At 49.5% G+C, this 22,197-nt stretch overlaps 1 protein-coding gene across 7 annotated transcripts in view; it reads right to left on the bottom strand.

Moving 5' to 3' along the window:
- Nucleotides 1-8,290: 8,290 nt before the first annotated feature.
- The window catches only part of ZNF516 (zinc finger protein 516), a 100,464-nt gene continuing 86,557 nt past the window's right edge, over nucleotides 8,291-22,197 (bottom strand). For all 7 annotated transcript variants that reach the window (XM_070362038.1, XM_070362039.1, XM_070362040.1 and 4 more), the window contains one exon: nucleotides 8,291-12,346. In XM_070362038.1, the coding sequence (XP_070218139.1) occupies nucleotides 12,287-12,346 (60 nt within the window). In that variant the 3' untranslated portion in view covers nucleotides 8,291-12,286. The remainder of the gene's footprint in view (nucleotides 12,347-22,197) is intronic.

The raw sequence follows: 22,197 nt of genomic DNA, 5'->3' as shown, positions 1-22,197 counted from the left end.
CCCAGGCTGCTCTCTGAATGGCCATGCCCTTCTCCTCCAGCATCCCTCCTTCCCTCCTTCCCTCCCTCCCCTCCGCCCCGGGGAGATTTCATTGCTAAGGCTGGATTGCTCCCCCTGCGTCCACTGGTAGACACCAAACCCCCAGTGTGACTGGAGATGGGGCTTCAGGGATGTGACTGAGGAAACACACCATGAGCTCCTGGGGGGCCTTGACTCAACAGGATTGGTGCTCTTCTAAACAGGGAAGGAGACAGCAAGAAAGAACCCCCCACCCCGCCCCGCGGCGTGGGGACACGGCGAGGAGATGGCCGTCTCCAAGCCAAGGAGAGAGACCTCCTGAGAAATTCCTGGTCCTGGACGCCCATCCTCCAGACTGTAGACAGTGAACCTCGCTGTCCAAGCTGCCCACGGTGCGGGTTCTGAGAGGCAGCCTGAGCGGACGAATACATTCAGTTCTCTGTGTGCAAAAAGTTCTAGTCCCCCATCAGAGGGCCTGGGTTCCCCGTCGTCTCCCCCTGAGCCCTCTGCCCCAGAGGCAGGCGGCCCTGAAGCCGGGCCATCCTGGCCACCTGCCGGCCTGGCCCCGCTAAGGCTCCCCCGCGGGGCCCCCCTGCCGCGACCTCCTCCCGGCGGGGCCGGCGATCTCTCCCCACCCCAGAGAAGGCTCGCGCGTGGGCCGTGCTGGCGTCCTCCAGAGCCAACAGGCCCGGAGACGCTGCGTGACGGGGGCGGCTCACCCTTCCCCCTCCCATCTCTCCGCTGGGCGCAGACCACGCAGCGAGCAGTGCTGCCCGGTTCCCTGAACCTCCAAGGACTCGAGGTCTCAGTCCCAGCGTTTTCGCAAAGAGCACCATCCACGTGCCCTGAGACCCGGGCCCCGTGGAGGCCTCAGGCCTGGCCCTGCCCCGGCCAGGCCCCGGGAGGCAGGAAGGCTCCGGAGCTAGGGCGCGTCCGCCCCGGAGCCTGGGTGTCCTTCCTCCACCCTGGGCCCTGGGACCCCAGTCCCTGCCCCACCATCTGCTCCCAGGGCCTGAGGTCTGTCTTTCTTTCCACCACCAAAATGCTTCCCACAGGCCTGATAACCCATCCGGCCAACAGCCGGCAGAGTGGCCTCCCACGAACGTGAGTGAGCTCGTGTCTGCCCACGGCTGCATCCGCCTTCAAGGGCTGAGCCCCTCTGGCCCTGCTTCCCCGCAGCTGGGGGGAGGGGGGTGGTCTCCCGGGCTGTGCACTCGGAGGGTTTCCCTCCAGCTCTTTGTCCTTCTGCCCTCAGCATGGATGTGATGCTCATCTTTCTGGCAGAGGGAATGTGTCCTCAGGAGCCCGGCTGGCCTCCCGATGCCCTCTTCTTCAGGACTCGTCTGCTTCTGAGATTTGTTGGTGGTGTTGTTCAGTCACTCAGTCACATCTGACTCTTTGCGACCCCATGGACCACAGAACACCAGGCTTCCCTGTCCTTCACCATCTCCTGGAGTTTGCTCAGACTCATGTCCATTGAGTTAGTGATGCCATCCAACCATCTTGTCTCTGTAGCTCCCTCCTCCTCCTGCCGTCAGTATTTCCCAGCATCAGGGTCTTTTCCAATGAACTGGCTCTTCACATCAGGTGGCCAAAGTATTGAAGCTTCAGCATCAGTCCTAATGAACACTCAGGACTGATCTCCTTTAGGATGGACTGGTTGGATCTCCTTGCAGTCCAGGGACTCTCAGGAGTCTTCTCCAACCTCACAGTTAGAAAGCGTCAATTCTTAGATTTGTGCATGTGTCATTTTGACCACCAGGTGTGCCCCCAGGAGAAGATAACAGCACTTGACAGCTGGGCACTCGGCCCCCAAGGCAGCCCTGCCTCCAGGGCACCTGGATCCGGCGGGAGCCCGGCAGGCGTGAGTTACGCTGGGGACAGAGGGAGGAACCCCATCTCACTCATGGCCCTCACTCAAGGACGGGATTCCCTCCGTGCCTTCACACATCTTCACCTCAGCATCCCCCTCGCCAGGCAGCAAGCCCACTGTCTGGCATGCTGTAGATGCTCAATACCTGTATGATGACAGAAATGACGAATAAAATGTGTGAGTTTGTAATGGTTACTTTACATTCAAGTGTGACCCCCATCTGCCATCTAGTGGTAGGAGCGGGCAACTTCGGGAGGACAAGCTTGGGCCTCCGGGCTGGGATGCTGATCAGGAAGGAGGGGCCGTGGGTTCCAGGGCAGGTCCCCCACCCCCGCCCCCTGTCTGCGGAAGGAGCCCTGGGGATTCTGCCCTGGGGCCAAACCTGGCACCTGTGGAGCGGGGAGGGGGAAACCTTTTAAAAGACAGCAAACTAAACTATGCAAAGGGGAAGGAGCCCCAGTTAAATGCACGTGAAGTTTCCAGGGGCCCAGCAGGGAAGACCGTGCCAATATTCGAGGTCATGCTTGATACTCTAGTGGGAAAATCTGTTTTGCTCCCAGCTTTGCAGGGATCAGATTCATGGGGAGCTTTGACTGAAAAATACAGGAACACAGTGTTCTGTATTTCCTAAAGGAACCCACAGACAATGGGGGAACATTCAAGTGAATTCAGAAGAAAGAGAAAGAGCGAAAGTGAAGACAGCAGGGTATAGGCGTCAGAGAGATGCCCGCACAATGCACACTCTCTATGAAAGATTATAAAGTCCAAGTACCTGTGGGTGTGAAGGGGTGGGGGTCACATGACCCCTCTGGACTCCCCCCCCACCAACCTCCTTCTGGTTAAATAGAATTTTAGCCGACATAGTCTCTGGGGGAAACCCTCACGTTTTCCAGGCAGATGCCTAACTAAAACCTTAATGTGTATTCATGACAGGTGTGAACTTTTCAGATATTTCCTTGAATGGTTCTTTTGTTTCCATAGGAGTTATTCCAAATCCAAGGGCAGTGATCCTGGTTCAAATGCTACATGATTTATTAATATGTTAGCCTGCGCCTGGGTTATGTGGAACCCTAACAGGACTTCCAGAAAGGATCCAGGGGATGGGAGGGGGCCTGCCATGCTGAGACCTGTGATCTCCCTGGTACTAGGTGAGTCAGGCTTGAAGGTGGCCAAACACAGCATTGTGAGCAGGCATCAAGAATCACTGTCTGCGATGAGCCACCAGCGTTTTAGTAAATCCCGGGCATGACTTGACCTCAGGCTACACAGACAGCCGTGAGACTGGAGCCAGTCCTATTGGGGAAATTAGCAGGAAGCTATGAAGCTTCAGAAGGAAATGGCAACCCACTCCAGTACCCTTGCCTGGAGAATCCCATGGACGGAGAAGCCTGGAGGGCCACAGTCCATGGGGTCGCAAAGAGTCGGACATGACTGAGCGACTTCACTTCACTTTATGAAGGTTCCCTCCACACCCCCACACCCCACTCTGAATTCATGGCCTAATCGCTTCCAGCTGTGGGGGTACCTCCGGGGCATCCTGACCCACCTGCCATATGGGGCAGGCACTCAGACCATCCCAGGGCACAAGCACAGACCCTGGAAGTCTCCACTCCTCCTTCCTACGTGCTCGCCCAACATCCACCCCGCCCACCCCCCATAGACAGCAACCAGACATCCACCACCTCACTCCTGAGATTAAGACTAGGGTCCAAGACTCAGACTCTGGGTGATGGAAAAGCAACGAGGAGCAAGGTTTTGGAAGAAATTCCACCGAAGGATCAAGGAATATAAGGAATGCAACATTCCTGCTAGCGTGGTTTTTAAAAATACATCCCTTGGAGATGCACACTGAAGTATTTACAGTTGAAATGTCATGACGTCTGGGAATTACTTAAATGATTCCAAGTCAAAACAACCATGACAACAAAGTAAAAGATACCAACACAAGCTGGCAAAATGTTGTCATTGTTGGATCTGGATGATGAATATGAATGAGTGTGTGTGTGTGTGTCTGATTTTTCTATTTTAAAAAGTTAGAATACGTGTAGAACAGAAGGAAAAAACAATTACAACTGTAAGGTCCTGGATACTTTGCGTGCGTGCATACTAAATCGATTCAATCGTATCTGACTCTTTTCGACCCTATGGACTGTAGCCTGCCAGGTTCTTCCATCCTTGAGATTCTCCAGGCAAGAATACTGGAGAGGGTTGCCATGCCCTCCTCCAGGGGATCTTCCTGACCCAGGGATCGAACCTGGGTCTCCTGCACTGCAGGTGTATTATTTACCACTAGCGCCATCTGAGAAGCCCCCCTTGATAACATGAGACAGTTCAGCAAAGGTGATGGTGGTATTCAAAGCTGCAATGGGGAGAAGTGACTGTGGACTATTTTTTTAGGAAGATTGACATTAAAAGACAAGACATGATAGATGGAGAGGAAGCAGAGGACTAAGGATGGGTTTCATCCACACTTGGGGATGGTTTTGAGGAAGCAGACGTCTAAAGTGTGAAAGGAGGAGCAAGGAGAGAAGGGAAGGCTGGGTCTGGGCGAGCTCGGCTGATGGTTCTGACAGGACACACTTGAACTCACATTCAGAAATCGCGTCCTTACCCCTCTATGTGTCTGTTCTTCACGTACAGAAAGGCAACCAAGGGAACCTTTGATCCCTCTGAAATACGACCCCAGAAATCCGAAACCTGTTCTGATTGGTGACATTCCCCCATCTGTCTCTTGAACACGGGCCATGTATCTGTACTCCTAACCTGGCGGACAGCTGCCGTGACCCACGGACGGGGGCGGTTTCTGTGCTTTGGAAAGATGAAACATGTCATAGGAAGCTCATATCCCTACAGGCTGCACGCAGGGCGTCAAGGCAAAACAGAGCGGTGCAGCTGCAAGTCACTGGCCGTGTCACTTTGACTGCATCACCTCTGATCTTCTACTTTTTTTTTTAACTTGTTAAGTGGGGCTAATAATGCCTGCTCTGAAGAGCACTGAGGCTTGAATGAGCTAAAAAATAGATGAAAACTTCTACCTCGGTTCCAGGCACACGACAGTCCTCTTACACAGGGTGTTGTTGCCATTGTTCTGGCTTTACCTCGAGACGGAAAGGGGCCTCACTTAGCCCTAGACTGGGACGATTCACCTGTGCAGAACTGCCTGGCCCATGTCCTTCCTGGCCTTTGTCTTTCTCAGCCTAAAAGGTCTCACCTTTTCCGTCTCATATTCAAGCTTCCCCTTGACACCTGGATTGTCTACCTCTGGCTTGTCTCCGGTCCTTGAACTTGAAGGACGACAGACACACACGGGAGCTAAGGAGAGATGCCCGGAGTCTACACAGACGCAGGCTGTTCTGCTGATGCCGGGTTTTGTCAGTGTCTTCCCCCTGGTACGTGTCATGGATCTCTGCCTGAAGCCTCACTTTGAGTTAATGTCATCAAGGGATAATTGACAATGATCCCCGTCCCTTTCCTCTGTCAGATCTGACAAGTCAAAATATGTTCTGAACGTTCCGAGGGGCATTTCTCAGAATGCATCTCCTTAGGCTCTGCCTCACTGAACCTCACGTCACTTCTCTCCCTCATGTCAAGATCTTCTCACAGATGATCCCAGTCAACCAAGGTTTGATATCAGATGCAAATTTCGTTTTTAATTCCAAGTCATTACCCCAGTCATTTTACAAGTTTGTTTCCAAAATTTCAGGCGCGTGCCTCCCGGTCCCGGGGACACGTGGCATTTGGTTGATTTCACCAGCTCCTCAACCTCTCTCCCCACGCACCCCATCCCGCTTACATCCACACCCCCAGAGCCTGTACCCTTCTGGCTCAGAATTCGTGCTGACATCTGCCTTCTCCTCGACTGTGAGATCGCCAAGAGCAGCTGCCATTTTGCTCTTCTTTCTATGCTGGTGGTGAGGGCTTCACTTAGACTGGCTGGCTCTCAGAATTTGTTGAATGAATTTATAATGTTAAAAACTTTCTGCACAACTTCTACAGTTTCAGAGGAGCCTGAAGTCAGAGGAGATCTGGTTCCACCTGCCCTCTCCATGCAGGGACCCTGGTCCTGCTCCCCTCACTCCAAGCTTCTGCTTGACCGCTCCAGGGTCAGATCTGTCGGTTCAAGGGGCAGGTTGCCCTACTGTTAAATGGCCAGACCCTCAGGTCATCCTGTCTACTGAGCCCAAGTCAGCCTGAACCTTCCACCTGCCTGTCCCAGGTCTGCAATGCGAGACATCCAGAACTCGCTGTTTCTCAGGGCAGACCTCCAATGACCTCACAACCGCTCTCCTGTCTCATGTGACATACACCTTTCTTCCCTGAAAGAAACCCCCTCTTTGGGTCTCCATGACCCCGTCCTGGAAATGCACCTAGTTTGCCTTCACAACTCTCTAAATGGCATTCCCAGAACTGAACAGAAAATAAGGAGACTGGAGAGGCACAGAGTCAAGTGGGAATGGGGCTGCTTGCGACCTGACCACGGTGCTCCTGTTGATGAACCCCAGGACGAGAAAAGGAGAGCACCCTCTTGCCCTGACGAGGTTGGAACTGTCAGCAGCCAAGCTAGGGGCTCCCTGGGACGCCCTACTCGTGGCAGATCTGACATCCCTTTGGGAGAGGGGGCTTGGCTCTCCCATGATGTCCTCTTTAGTTGAAATGAGAGACAGAGAGAGAAGAGGGAGGGAGAGAAAGAACATTCTGAGTGCAATCTTCCTTTCACTGTATCTTTCGTCTTCCTGTAAAAGAAACTGGCCGGAGGGCTGTGTGACAGCCACATGCTCCCAGACTCCAGATTCCAGCAGGACTCCCCGCCCTTGCAGCCTGCCAGGTCTGGAGCACCGGTTGGCAGAAAGGAAGTCAGACAGCACAAGGACTTGGCACACAGGCAGGCAGACACCAGGGCGTTTCACACTCCCTTTTCAGTATTTCTGCTGATCTCTTGAAGAATGAAAAGTGGAAGTGTTTATTGCTCAGTCGTGTCCCAACTGTGTGTGACCCCATGGACTGTATAATCCACTAGGCTCCTCTGTCCATGGGATTCTCCAGGCAAGAATACTGCTGTGGGTTGCCATGCCCTCCTCCAGGGGATGTTCCCGACCCAGGGATCGAACCCACGTCTCCTGCATTGCAGGCAGATTCTATATTGTTTGCGCCACTAGGAAGAATACCTCGCGTTTTGAAAACACAAGATTGAGAACATGTGTAGCAGACCAGGAATGCACCACTCTTGTTTTCAAATGGCAAGTCAGTGAGGGGGAGGAAAGGTCCCATCACTGGGGGGTTGGCGCAGGGATTTGTCTTGTGTGTGTGCAGCTCAGCCACGTTTGCCTTGAGCAGCGCGCAAGGCACATCACAGACGCAGTCAACGTGCAGACACCATCAGCCACCTCATTCCCACCAAGGAGGATGTCCACGGGCTTGTAGCAGGACACCCATGTGGCTCTTTGGTGACCAGTGGATGGACAGAGAGAAAGGACAGCTGTCTTCCTGGAGGAAAGAGCACAGTCACCTGTAGGACACTCCAGATGTGCATATGTGGTTTGGACCCATGGAAATCACACACCCGTGTTCCCTGGAGGGAACTCAGCATACCTGATGACACACAGATACCTGGGCTTATTTCTGCCTGTTTCATATACCGAGAGGGAACCGGGCTGCTTCTGCATGGACAATCAGCACCCTTCTCACCAGACCCAGCCACCTGGGGGAGCACAGGATTCTCAATTAAATGAGTCACGATAAACTGAGATCCCACACAAGGTCCAGGTCTGATGTCTGCAAAAACCTAAAGACTCTCTGAAAGCCCCTCAAACTCATTTCCACCCGAGAACACAGGGGCACAAGGGGGCCGTCCGTGACCCCCACCGGATGCCCCCTTCACTGTCCAGCCTCGACTTTCTTCCCTGACAGACACAACGTGAAGGCCATGTTCAGGTTCCCACCCTCCCTGCCTTTCCCTGCCAGCTCAGACAGAAATCTTTTTCACTTCAAAACTCAGGTTTATCTTTCCACATTGAAATTCTGTTACTGCATCCGAGGGCCCCAAGTCCTGTTTCTGCCATCTGAGCAGAAAATGTACTGCAAGTCAAAGAAAGCTGTATTTGGTGTTGCGGAATGAGAGGTGCTGCGGGCGAATGAGAAACACAGTCACCTTTAGAAAAGAGAAACAGTGTGCGCGCCCCAGAGTCCCCAAAAAACTTGAAAAAAGAGTCCTCTGGACATCTTAGCATGTTTTTAGATGAACCATCTTGTGGGATCATCCCCCAAACTCTTCTGCACATATAAATTAAGAGCACTAATACCTGGGTTTGCCAACAAAAATCTTCAAATGCTAGACCCTGATGGGCTGTCAAACGATTCAAGGCACCTCCTGAAATAGGGGAAAAAGGTCTTTTCAAGAACTCAAGAACTCCAAGATGTTTTTATTGATTTCAATTTCCAATAAAATGAATATGTCTTATCTAAATATTTTTGTCACACAACTGGAACATTGAATTATTTTTTTCAGAAATAGAGTTAAATACATCAATCTAGTTACAAATTCTAATATAAAGAGTACAAAATATAATGTTATAAATTGTATTTTAAAAAAAGAAATACAAATTCTGTGGTCTTTTGCATTTTACTGCCTCAAAGCATAATTAGCAAAGTTGAAGAATGAACATTTTCCCTCGGTCATTCCACAAAGACACGCTTACGGGGCACCTGAACCATCGCCTGAAGTCCCCGCCTGTTGTTTTCCTCTCTTCCTTTCTGCTCCATGTATAAAATGTCCTGCGATTTGAGCTCACCCAGGTGAGAAGCAGTGGAACAGCACACGCTACTTCAGGCCTGGAGACGTTTGGAAAGTGGAAAAGCAAACTTGGGGAGACCCAGCTGTTTTCTGTGCATTGTTCAGACCTCCCGGAGCGGGGCGGGGGGAGCGGGGCGCTGCCTGCTTTAAAGATGGAATGTGGGTGGAGAGTCTCCCCGTGAAAAGCCAGGAGGGTTCTGTGCAGCTGCGACCTCGCTCTAACTAGACTCACCACCCTGCGGGCTACACTCTGACTCCTGGTGGAGAGAAGGTGCCTCAGCCTGCACCAGCGGCCCAAGGCGGCAGCAGAGGCCTCCTCACCTGCCACCTGCGCGTGCATGACTACATCCCAGAGGATGCAGCTGGGTGATAGCTCAGGGAGCGCACACGTCCTGGGGGCGTCTGTGTACAACCTGGGACGGAGCGCTCTTGACATCCTGAGCACAAAACTCCCTCACGTCACCAAAGTGGCCTCTGTCACTCCTGGGGCCGCTTCCCGGAGCATCTTTGTGAAAGGGAGTGTCTTTCTTGGTTTAAAAGATAAGTAAGTAGCCATGGGGAGGCAGCTCTTAAAGCCCTGGGTACTTAACTTCTCAAAAGCCCAGGAGGCACCATCCCCTTGGCCTGAGGATCTGGACTGTGTCACAGCCCAGGGGAAACGCATCCGTCTGACACGGCCCCAGGCCTCCCAGGAGCCGAGGGAGAGGAGAGACAGGACGGACGGACGCCCGGAGAAGGTGCTGAACGGCTGAGTGTCCACAGAATCGAAATGCTCATTCTTCAAGTTAAGGAATAAGAGTGAATCACCTGAAAGACCTCTATAAGCTCATCATTTGTGTTACTTGAGTTGGACGAGGAGGAAGAGGCGTGAGCAAGAAGGAGCAGGAGTGAGCCCAGCAGGCCGGGAGCGCAGGTGGGGTGGGGGGGAGACACACGGAGAAGCTGCGGTGCAGAACCAAACCCTTTATTGTCTAAATTACATCTGACGCCAACACTGCAAGAGCCTGTCGAGAAGCAAGGAGACAGCGGATCAGGAGAGGTAGTAGAGAGTCTGTAACAGTCGGAAGCTGACGTACAGGAGAGACCACGCGGAAATCCTCATTCGAGAAAAAGCGAATCAAACCACATTGGCTAAATAAATAAGTAAAACACAAATCATATTAAATACTAGGGTCGAACTGACATCAACGCATGAGCAAACCCATACAATACTGATGATCAGTGGAAGAAAGGAGCCACCGTCAGGCCCCAGACGGCTTGTCTCGGAGGCGGCGTCCTCGGAGGGACCCCCACCCGCCGTCTGCTGAATGAAGTGAAAACTTTATTTCTGTGCTCCGGGCAGAAACACGTATTCCAACTGGCTCGGGCCATGTGTCCGGGCCAACAGGGCCCCAGGACGCACCCCTTCCAGCAGGCTGCCCACAGAGGGACTCCCAGGATGCCGTCTGTGGCTCCGAAGGTGCACGCATAGGCAACTCCTCCGTGCCACGTTGTGTACAGAGCTCCTTTAATAACTGAAACACAGAGAAACAGCAGGCCCTGAACTGTCACCCTTCACTGTCAGCCAAGAAAATAAAAGCCAGAAAATGCAGAAATGATCACTGCGGGGAGACTACAGACGTGATCAAACGTAAGTCGACAGAAAGGCATTCTGATTCCCAGCGTGAACAAAGGAATGTGTCTTTGTGGCTTTGTTCAAAGTAACTTGACAGGACAGTCAATTACAGCCGCTGATCATATCTGCACGGACATCCCTAATGACACCAACACGACAGGTCATTCTGCAACATATCTCGTGTAAGAATATCAGGAAAAAATAAGTAAAAAAAGTTATATATATATACATACACATATATGCATATATATGTGTGTGTACATACATGTATATATATTTATAGATATAAGCTAGCCAGTTACATTGCATCGTTTGCAAATGCTGCAAAGTAACCTGAACCGTCAAGTAATTTAAATTCAGTAACAAGTAGAATCCAGAACCAAACATTAACTAAGAACAACAACAATAACAATAATAATAATAATAATATAATTCAACAAATCATTAGAACAGGAAAACCACACTTCAGGGTTTGTATGTGTGTGTGTTTAAACAATTCTTTGTATCCGAAGCCCATTTCTACAAAAACTGCACTAATCCATTACTGAATTAAGTAAACTGTCGCTCTCACCAGTATTAAAGGTTAGGATAATTTCTGTACACGTAAAATTATTGCTTTTTTGAAAAATATATTTAGCATGCTCGTTTTAATCCGTTTCCTGCCTTTACAAAATTTCACAATTAAAAAAAAAAAAACCTAGTAAAGCTTTTGCAAAAACTTTCACAGAACATTTTCATTCAAGGCAGCAGTAACTTGTGATAATGCATAAGATCACTATGTGCAAAAACCTGAACGTCTCAGAAACCCCGCCATCACACACAGTGTCATGGCGATGGGAAAAGAAAACATTTATCTCTGCGGAGTACAATTTTAACTGCATACACTGCAAGGCGTAAGATCCTTTCTTACGGGCCTTAACCCCCCGCTAAAACTTGCCTCTGTGTGACTGAGGAAGAGGTATGTAAAGCCGCCCCCACCTACGGGCCTGGGGGCTTCCCCGGTCTGGGAACGAGTCCCCCAGGCCCGAGAAGAAAAGATGCCTACTTGCTGGGACAGATGGACGGGAAGGCAGGGGTGCAGGAGGACCCCAGAGTGCCAGGGCCCAGGGATGACCTGGCCCCCCACCTGCTCCAGGGGTTCTCCCGCTTGACTCAAAGGGTCCAGGTCGGGGGTGGGGGGGTTCAGTGGCTAGATCATTTGTTAAGACGGGCAGTCTTCCGTTGTAAGCAGTTTGCAGAATGTAGCCCTGTTACCAGAAGGTCCTGAGAATAAACAAAGAAGCCTGCTTTTCTTAGTGTTCAACTAGTGCTCTTTCCCGAAACACAGTCAAAGCCTTCCCATGGCCGCGTCACCTCTTTCGGGTTCACTGGGCACAGATGGGAGGGGAACTCAGCTGGGACAGGTGGTGGGACCCCTGAAAACGGAGGACCTTGTCACCCGGGCCCCCCGCCGCCCCTTCCAGCCTGCTTCCACAGCACCTGAACGCCCGTCCTGCCTCTTATTTACTATTTTAAATACGCACTAAGACGCGGACAGGCCGGGGCATCCATCAGCACCCCGCCCTCCTGGCCCCCCGCCGTCAGTCCCGACGTCACCCCCGCGGTCCTCCAAAATCCTGCGTGGCTGCTCCAGTCTGTCCGACACACGAGCATCTTTCCAGTGTCTCGAACATGTCTTGAATGATACAGATGCTCTGTGTTCCTACCGTGCCTGCCAACACCTCGCTTACTGTAAAAAAACACGGACTATGGTTGGTGAGCACGTGGATGCGTATAGAATATCTACATGTAATTCTAAGAAGAGCATCTTCACCGATGTTTAGACACGTGACAAGAAGCCCCCCTTCAGCTTCCGCTCCGGCGGGCGGCTGCAGGATGCGAGGCGGTGTCCGGCTGGGGGGTCTTCCATGGGGCAGCCAGGGTGGCTGTTGGGACGTCCAGGAGGGGGCTGCGGACGAGGTCACGGCACCAGAACTGACCAAGTGTATCTCTAGGTTCCCTTTCTGAGAGGCACTGTTTGGACAGCATCTGCGTTAGAATGGTCTCTCCCCTGGAGGAAAAAAGAGACAAGAGAAAAACTCATTACTGCCTTGCGGTTTCTAGGAGCACCTGTCTTTCTACTTTCTTAGTGTCACCCAAAGCGCAAACAGTGACCTTCACAGAGCCGCCTCGTCGGCCGGCAGACACGGCTGGCTTTAGCTGTAACTCATGACGCACGCTTACTTAACTTCTATGCAGAGTACATCATGAGAAACGCTGGGCTAGAAGAAGCACAAGCTGGAATCAAGACTGCCAGGAGAAATATCAGTAACCTCAGATATGCAGAGGACACCACCCTTATGGCAGTAAGTGAAGAACTAAAGAGCCTCTTGATGAAAGTGAAAGAGAAGAGTGAAAAAGTTGGCTTAAAGCTCAACATTCAGAAAACTAAATTCATGGCATCTGGTCCCATCACTTCATGGCAAATAGATGGGGAAACAGTGGCTGACTTTATTTTTCTGGGCTACAAAATCACTGCAGATGGTGACTGCAGCCATGACATTAAAAGACGCTTACTCCTTGGAAAGAAAGTTATGACCAACCTAGACAGCATATTAAAAAGCAGAGACATTACTTTGCCAACAAAGGTTCATCTAGTCAAGGAGTAGTCATGTATGGGCATGAGAGTTGGACTATAAAGAAAGCTGAGCACTGAAGAATTGATGCTTTTGAACAGTGGTGTTGGAGAAGACTCTTGAGGGTCCCTTGGACTGCAAGGAGATCCAACCAGTCCATCCTAAAGGAGATCAGTCCTGGGTGTTCACCGGAGGGACTGATGTTGAAGCTGAAACTCCAGTACTTTGGCCACCTGATGCAGAGAGCTGACTCATCTGAAACAACCCTGATGCTGGGAAAGATTGAGGGCAGGAGGAGAAGGGGACAACAGAGGATGAGATAGCTAGATGGCATCACTGACTCAATGGGCATGGGTTTGGGTGGACCCCGGGAGTTGGTGATGGGACAGAGAGGCCTTGGCGTGCTGTGGTTCATGGGGTCGCAGAGTCGGACTTGCCTGAGCGACTGAACCAAACATGACACGTGAGCAGGAGGAGCTTGTAATGCCTTCCAAGGCAGCCTGGGCAACTCTCAGGGATCCACAGAGAGGCACTGGGCATGTCCGGTCCGCACACCAGAACAGCAAACCCTAGGGTCTGAACCAGCTCTGGAGAAAAGGTTGAAAAGATGGCAAGGTGGGACCGGAGGAAGATTCAAAAAAGCAATGCTCTGGGGCCTTCCCTGGCAGTCCAGTGGTTAAGACTCGGGGCTTCCAGTGCCGGGGCCTGGGTGTGATCCCTGGTTAGGGAACTAAGATCCCACAAGCCATATGATGCAGCCAAAAATTAAAAAAAAAAAAAAAGAAAATACAAGGAAATGTCGTATCCTAGAGGGGACCCTGGAAAAGGATCAAGGACATTAAGGGAAAACAGAGGAAATCTGAATCAAGTAAGGATTTTAGTAAATAATGATTTTTTATTGAGCAAACTCTGGGAGATGGTGAAGGACAGGGAAGCGGGACTGCTGGAGTCCACGGGGTCGCAAAGAGCCAGATACGACTTAGCAAGTGAACAACAATGATTTTTTTAAAGCAGTGTTCTGTAGTACAAAGTAGGTTCACATGTGAATGACAATTCCAGAACAGGGTTGAATTTGGAGGCCATATCAACAAACACAACAGCACTCCCACAGATCTGTCGGGGCCTGAGAGAATTCCACTCATCACCAAAAGTAACGACCGTGTCGGAAAAACGGAAGGGGTGTTCTAAAGTCATGGGACCTATAAGATGGAAGGGAGATGCAAGGGAGAGGGAAGGCGGGCCCCAGCTTTCAGACAGGCTCTCAGGCGACGTCTGAAGCATTACTGCCTGAACGATGGAGCTTGCAATCTGAGGACAACACAACAGGGCGAGATTAATCTCACTTAACTGCGTTAACCTTCAACTGAATTCTCCGTGAAATGAAACCAACAGCTTGAAGTTAGCATGCACACATAAAACGCAGCACTCATGTGAAATTTTCCGGCTATGCCTGCAGCAAGCCCAGAAATAAGTTCAGGAGGAAGGTCCGGGTGACATAATGAATTAAATGCTTCTCTTTAGTTAACAGTTTCAGAAAACCCCTGTGGAAAGCTCTGCATTCAGATTTCCCGTCGACATCTAGTGGAAGTCAGAAAGATACCAACAACATTTTGTGCGGGGCTGGGGGCTGGGCACAGTGGTAGGAACAGGGGGTTATTTGAAATGTAGCAAACAGTAACAGAATGAGAGAGGTGATTAAACTTCCTTAAGTAGACGGTGAATTTCCTGCAGCAAGTTCAAAGTAGAAGTCGCTCAGTCATGTTCAATTCTTTGTGACCCCAGGGGTATGGTCCATGGAATTCTCCAGGCCAGAATACTGGAGTGGGTAGCCTTTCCCTTCTCCAGGGATCTTCCCAACCCAGGGATCAAACCGGGGTCTCCTGCATTGCAGGCGGATTCTTTACCAGCTGAGCTATAAGGGAAGCCTGCAGTAAGCTGAGAAGGATATTTTGTATTTTTGCACAGTGACATCACATGGGTAGAGATCCATCTCCGATGGCATTCATTAGAGGAAGGGAATGGCCTTTGTGTTCACAACAGGAAAACGGGATTTCTTGTTGGCTGTTAGGTGACTGGCCTTGAGTATTTCTAGGAAGTAACTGTACTTAGCAAACAGACTTGCCGAGGATTCCATAAATGTGTGAAGAATGTGTATGAACATGAGTGCGTAGTGTGTGTGTGTGCATCTACACTTTGTAAACACAACACACACTTCACCCCAGGCAGCCCCTGGATTTCCCATCCTCCGGGCCAGAATTCACAAACTTGTACCGGCTGTTAGAGAGGAAACAGGAGGGTGGCCGTGTGTCAAACGCTGCACACTGCAGGCGCGCAAAGTTTTTACACTACTTATTTTGGGGGGACTGCAGAGTCCAACCCAAATAACCAGGGTGTTCAATTCAGTCCACCAATCTCGAGGCAGACATGCCTGCTGTTCACAAATGAAGGGATGTGTTCCAACAGCACATCACTCTTGAGAGAGGCGTTTTCGTTTCCTCACTCACTGGGCCCATCACCTTACTGCTCACTGTGGCACTCCCACAGGGTTTGTTAAGAAATGAATGCACTGCATCTGAGCAATCAGACGCAGGGGAAAAGGCAGCCGTGGGAGAAAGCAGTCACAGAAACAAGTAAATTAAGTGGACTCGTGATATCTGAGTACAAACAGATTGTTCTTATTCTCCCACAAAGAGTCCTCAGAAAATAAGAAGCCTGCTCTTAGAAAATTTGACTTTTCTCTACGGCAGCTGTGTGACTTGTAGGTTCTTCAGTAAGACTGAAAGAAACATATCTTTCTTTAAGGCATTTCAACGTTCTAGGGATGAATACTGACTTCTGGAATTTGATGAGACCTACTTTTTCACCCCTTTTGTCTTACAAGGTAGAGGAATGCATACATGCTCATGTATGAGGTCAGTGACAGACACACCCAAGTGCTGGAATCCCCAGGACATGCATGAGTCTTCTGGGCCCCAGAAGGAGGTCAGTCTGCACACGAGGCCTGCCTTAGACATGCATGGTGATGCTAAATGCTCCACGATGTACACGGAACGTCTTGCTAAGAAGGACCTTCCCCGAGAAGCCATCGGTACACTGCAGCTCACGCTGTCACAGGTCATTTCAGATAAATCACTAGTTGCATTCATGACTTTGGGCATTATGTTATATTTAATGGAAAAATGCATGCTGTGTTTCAAGAGCTTACGTGAGTTGGATTTACATGAGTAAGAAATTGCTGAGAGAAATCCTCTGAATTTGGAAATGTGATCCATGATACAGCGAATCTAAAAGGGATGCTGAAAACAGACATGTGAGCCTGCTCGGTCGCTTCAGTCGTGTCTGACTCTGTGTGACCTTACGGACCGTCGCCTGTCAGGCTCCTCTGTCCATGGGATTCTCCAGGCAAGGATACTGGAGTGGGTTGCCACACCCTTCTCCCAAGAGATCCCTGACCGGGGATCAAATCCAAGACTCCTGCATCTCCTGCATTGCAAGCAGGTTCTCTGCCCACTGGGCCACCTGGGAAGCCCACTGGACACACGTGGGGTGCATGCTCAGTCGTGTCCGACTCTGTGCAACCCCATGGACTGTAACCCATCAGGCCCCTCTGTCCATGGGATTCCCCAGGTAGAATGCTGGAGTGGGTTACCATTCTCTGCTCCAGGGGAGCTTCCCCACGTCTCTTTGTGTCCCCTGCACTGGCAGGCGGGCTTTTTACCTCTGTGCCACTGGAAACAGATACAGAGATTCAAATCTACCAGCCACACCATTTCTCCACCATTTGCATTAGAACCTCCTCAGCTAAAAATGTGACAAATTATGCTGCCATTTATTTTTTCATTTCTCTTCATTTTGATTAATGGAATTATTTCTCCAGCTTAACTATTTCAAAATAGCATTTAGAATAGTAAGAAATAAACTATTAATCATAGACTATAAATTCTGGCAAGTAATCCAAACAAATCAAAACACCAGATTTCATATTTCAGCAAAAGGCAGTCTGGTCTCTGAAATCCCGAAACCAGGGGAATGGAAGGGGAGTGGGTTAATTTTTCTTGGTTTTAGACATTACTTAATTTCTAACATTTCACAAACGATATAGTGGGAAAACACAATTTCTCCACAACATTTAAAAAAAAAAGCCTACTTTTTTCTCTAACATGTATAGCACAATGATACCAATATTTTAGCATATTATGTTCAAAAGTATTCTTTCTAATGATTAATTTTGATGATGACTAGAAATTAAACACTCAATTTTGTTAAAGCTATGGCAGAGCATTTTGAAAATGATGACATGCATGAATCCCTCCTCTTATATAGAGTTTTGCTTGGAATACTAGCTTCTCTTATGATCAGAATCATCTTCCTAATACGAGCACAAGCAGCGGGTGCTTTTACTCCCCCAGGGCCGGAGAACCCATCCCCATGGCTAGAGAAGCTCACTCATGAAGCGGGCTCCTCAGTGCCGGGGCTCAAGCCCTTTTACAAGAAATGCAAAGGAACTGGATGCCTACAGAATCGATACTATGCCCAGGAACCAACTATTCAACGACACCCTACTCTCTCCTAACCCAGACCTTTAACCCCTAATGAGTCAGTAATCCTCCCCACCCCACCCATGAAAGGAACCAAAGACACATCAGAAGGAAGCTCTTTCAGGGAGGGGGAAAGGGGAGAGATGGATTGGGAATTTGGGGTTAGCAGAAATGGTATGGACCTAACAGAAACAGAAGATATTAAGAAGAGGTGGCAAGAATACACAGAAGAACTGTACAAAAAAGAGCTTCACGACCAAGATAATCACGATGGTGTGATCACTCACCTAGAGCCAGACATTCTGGAATGTGAAGTCAAGTGGGCCTTAGAAAGCATCACTACGAACAAAGCTAGTGGAGGTGATGGAATTCCAGTTGAGCTATTTCAAATCCTGAAAGATGATCCTGTCAAAGTGCTGCACTCAATATGCCAGCAAATTTGGAAAACTCAGCAGTGGCCACAGGACTGGAAAAGGTCAGTTTTCATTCCAATCCCAAAGAAAGGCAATGCCAAAGAATGCTCAAACTACCGCACAACTGCACTCATCTCACACGCTAGTAAAGGAATGCTCAAAATTCTCCAAGCCAGGCTTCAGCAATATGTGAACCGTGAACTTCCAGATGTTCAAGCTGGTTTTAGAAAAGGCAGAAGAACCAGAGATCAAATTGCCAACATCTGCTGGATCATGGAAAAAGCAAGAGAGTTCCAGAAAAACATCTATTTCTGCTTTATTGACTATGCCAAAGCCTTTGACTGTGTGGATCACAATAAACTGTGGAAAATTCTGAAAGAGATGGGAATACCAGATCACCTGACCTGCCCCTTGAGAAACCTATATGCAGATCAAAAAACAACAGTTAGAACTGGACATGCAACAACAGACTGGTTCCAAATAGGAAAAGGAGTACGTCAAGGCTGTATATTGTCACCCTGCTTATTTAACTTCTATGCAGAGTACATCATGAGAAACGCTGGGCTGGAAGAAGCACAAGCTGGAATCAAGATTGCCGGGAGAAATATCAATAACCTCAGATATGCAGATGACACCACCCTTAAGGCAGAAAGTGAAGAAGTAAAGAGCCTCTTGATGAAGGTGAAAGAGGAGAGTGAAAAAGTTGGCCTAAAGCTCAACATTCAGAAAACTAAGATCATGGCATCTGGTCCGGTCACTTCATGGGAAATAGATGGGTAAACAGTGGAAACAGTATCAGATTTTATTTTTGGGGGCTCCAAAATCACTGCAGATGGTGATTGCGGCCATGAAAATAAAAGACGCTTACTCCTTGGAAGGAAAGTAACGACCAACCTAGATAGCGTATTCGAAAGCAGAGAAACTACTTTGCCAACAAAGGTCCGTCTAGTCGAGGCTATGGTTTTTCCAGTGGTCATGTATGGATGTGAGAGCTGGACTGTGAAGAAGGCTGAGGACCAAAGAATTGATGCTTTTGAACTGTGGTGTTGGAGAAGACTCTTGAGAGTCCCTTGGACTGTAAGGAGATCCAACCAGTCCATTCTGAAGGAGATCAGCCCTGGGTGTTCATTGGAGGGACTGATGCTGAAGCTGAAACTCCAGTACTTTGGCCACCTCATGCAAAGAGTTGACTCACTGGAAAAGACTCTGATGCTGGGAGGGATTGGGGGCAGGAGGAGAAGGGGATGACAGAAGATGAGATGGCTGGATGGCATCACCGACTCGATGGACATGAGTTTAAGTAAACTCCGGGAGCTGGTGATGGGCAGGGAGGCCTGGAGTGCTGCAATTCATGGGATCACAAAGAATCGAACACGACTGAGCAACTGAACTGAACTGAACTGAGGTGCAACTATTATGTATTACATATGGGGTGCATAAACAGGGTCCTATAGCACATGGAGCTAACTATATTCAACATCCTGTAATAAACCATAATGGAACAGAAGAAAAACTAAACTGCATGTATGACCTGGTTCAAAAAAATAAAAAGAGGAAACTCTTTCATTCCTCCTCAAGTAACTAAATTAACTGAATAAATCCATTCCTGCATCTAGATATTATGACATTAGGATCAACTCATATAGAAAACTCAAATATTATCTCTGCAAAGTAAGTGCAGCTGCTGTATGCCTGTGGTACAGATACGGCGGCCGCCCAGCAGCGTGGGGTCCACCAGGAACCACATTATGCCGATGACACTTTCCTCAAACTCAGAGTTTTCCTATTCTCGCTTTAAGGGGCAACTAAAACAAGACAAAACCAGAGCACTTCCAAGGACACCACCAGGTCCAGACGAGGCAGGAAGACCACAGGAGAGGAAGCAGCTGAGACGCTGGGTCCCTGAGCACAGCTGTCCCCGAGGGGCGCGTCCACACGGCCTCGGTACAAGTGTCCACATGTTCACACACACGTGCGCCACTCACACATGGACCCCTCGTCCATGGCATCGATACAAGTGTCTACATGTTCACACACGCATGCGCCACTCACACACGGACCCCTCGTCCACAGCGTCGGTACAAGTGTGCACATGTTCACACACGCGTACACCACTCATACATGGACCCCTCATCCACGGCATCAATACAAGTGTCCACATGTTCATACACATGTGTGCCACTCACACACGGACCCCTCGTCTCCCCAGCTGTTCAGGACAACAGTTCACTCCTAGGAAACTGACAGCCGCTAACATGCTGGGCGTGCTGCCTCGGCCAGGCTCGGCGCACCGTCCTCGAGAATTTTCTCCATGAGCACAGATGTGTTGCTGCCGTCCTCACGTTACAGATGAGGACACGCAGGTGAAGGTCGCCTGCCTGAGGGGAGACCTGGGTTACAGCCTCCTACTCGGTAAGCCAGCATCTTAATAACTCATATTATTGAGTCGCTTGGAGTCGAACTGGCTGATCTTGGCAGCTCTTCAACATTGCAAGCTATGAAATATTCATATGTCCTCCACCCAGACTGTTCTCCTCCGCTTCAAACCCACATATTCACCTGCCAAGAGGCATCACCAACTTGAAGGTCAATGGGAACAGATTTTGTCCAGCTCCTCCAGCCACATTCCAAGCACCAGGACAGGCTCCTCTCAGGAGCTGGAGCCTGACGCCAGAACCCGGGTCTGGTCCATCCCTTCCCTGCTCCCCCCCACATCCAATCCCAGAGTTCCTCCACCCCCCGAATATCCATCCCCACACCCATCTGTTCCTCCCAGCCCTGGGTCTTACTGGGATCGCTCGAAGCCCCTCCAGAGCAGGGCTCACTCCACTGTCCAGAATCTCTGCAGTCCATCCCTGACCCAGACCAACCCGACTCACCGTGGACTCAGCACTGACGTCATCCCGCTCAGGGTCCCCAGTGCACTCAGGACAGATTTCCTGTATCGCAGCCCTGATACCACCACCCACTGGACCTCACAAACCATAAAAGCAAGAAAGATGTTTACCTTCACCTCTAAATCCTGATTATTCTCCACCAATAAGACAGAGCCTGGCACACAGGAGGTGCTCAATTAATACTGTTAATGAGTGGACAAATGATGATTATAAAACTGCATTCCCAAATACTGTTTCAGTTATATAACTTAGCATCCATTATGTACATCTATAAAAGTCCATCCATTTTAAGTGCTACATCAAATAACTTCCACACGAATACACAGTGTTGTATGATTTTTTAAAAAAATCCCTTGATCCACAGTTTCTAAAGCCCACAGGAAAAGAATATGATTTAAATATTAATTAGTTAATGTTGGCAAAGCAAGCTCAACATGAAAAAGAACATGACTGATCAATATAATGAGTCCCCTTCTAGACATAAATAACTACAGAATCACTCTATGAATCTGTATTGTATCTTAAATCTCAGATAGCAATTGTGATTTTTGTAAACAATGAGAACTTCACCATAAGAAAGAACATTAAGATTTAAACCGATATCTACTACTGCTACGTTTTGCAGTTACCCTGGCAGACACATCTCTATGAGAATTCTAAAATCCCAAAGTACACTAAAGAAAACAGCATTTCCTTCAAGAACCAGAACGTCCAGCAATTAACCAACAAAAGATACTCTGAATGTAATGAAGGACAAAAAGTACTTTCAGAGGCCATGATCTTGAATATGCCGTCTTGTGTGTGTGTACTTAGTCAGGTCCAACTCTGTGACCCCGTGGACTGTAGCCCGCCAGGCTCCTCTGTCCATGGGATTTCCCAGGCAAGAATACTAAAGTGGGGTGCCATTTCCTCAACTCTAGGGGATCTTCCTGACCCAGGGATCAAACCCAAGTCTCCTGCATTGGCAGGCCGGTTCTTGATGACTGAGCCACCCGGGAAATCCATAATTAACACAGAATGAATTTAAAATACAGTCTCAGTGATTTGCTTTGTTGATCTCTTTCTCCTACAAGAGAAACCTCTTGCAGAGACTTAGCTGGAATTCACATGCAGCTCATAAGCTGATGTGTGTCCCTGAAGAGCCTCACGGTGCTGTTCAGAGCGCCGGCCAGTGATCCCCCGCCAGCCCCGCCCAGCGCGCACCTGGAAAAGCCACACCTTGGGGGACGGAACGGGTCGCCTGTGTCTGCAGGGGCCACTCTGCACTGACGCCACTCACTCTGTCAGTGTGCAATTCTCCAATGTGGCACGGCCTCGCTGCTAACACAACCCGCAAACATCACAGTGACTCCTGTCGAAAGGGGGTTTCACTTCTGTTAAAAAGGACAGCATGGTCCAGTTTGAGCTGAGGTCACATATGTCCACAGATCTTTCAATT

Source organism: Bos mutus, chromosome 24 (genome assembly GCF_027580195.1).
Source record: "Bos mutus isolate GX-2022 chromosome 24, NWIPB_WYAK_1.1, whole genome shotgun sequence".
Lineage (NCBI taxonomy): Eukaryota > Metazoa > Chordata > Mammalia > Artiodactyla > Bovidae > Bos > Bos mutus.
The sequence above is the reverse complement of the archived record's forward strand: the minus strand, read 5'-3'. Positions and strand labels throughout refer to the sequence as shown.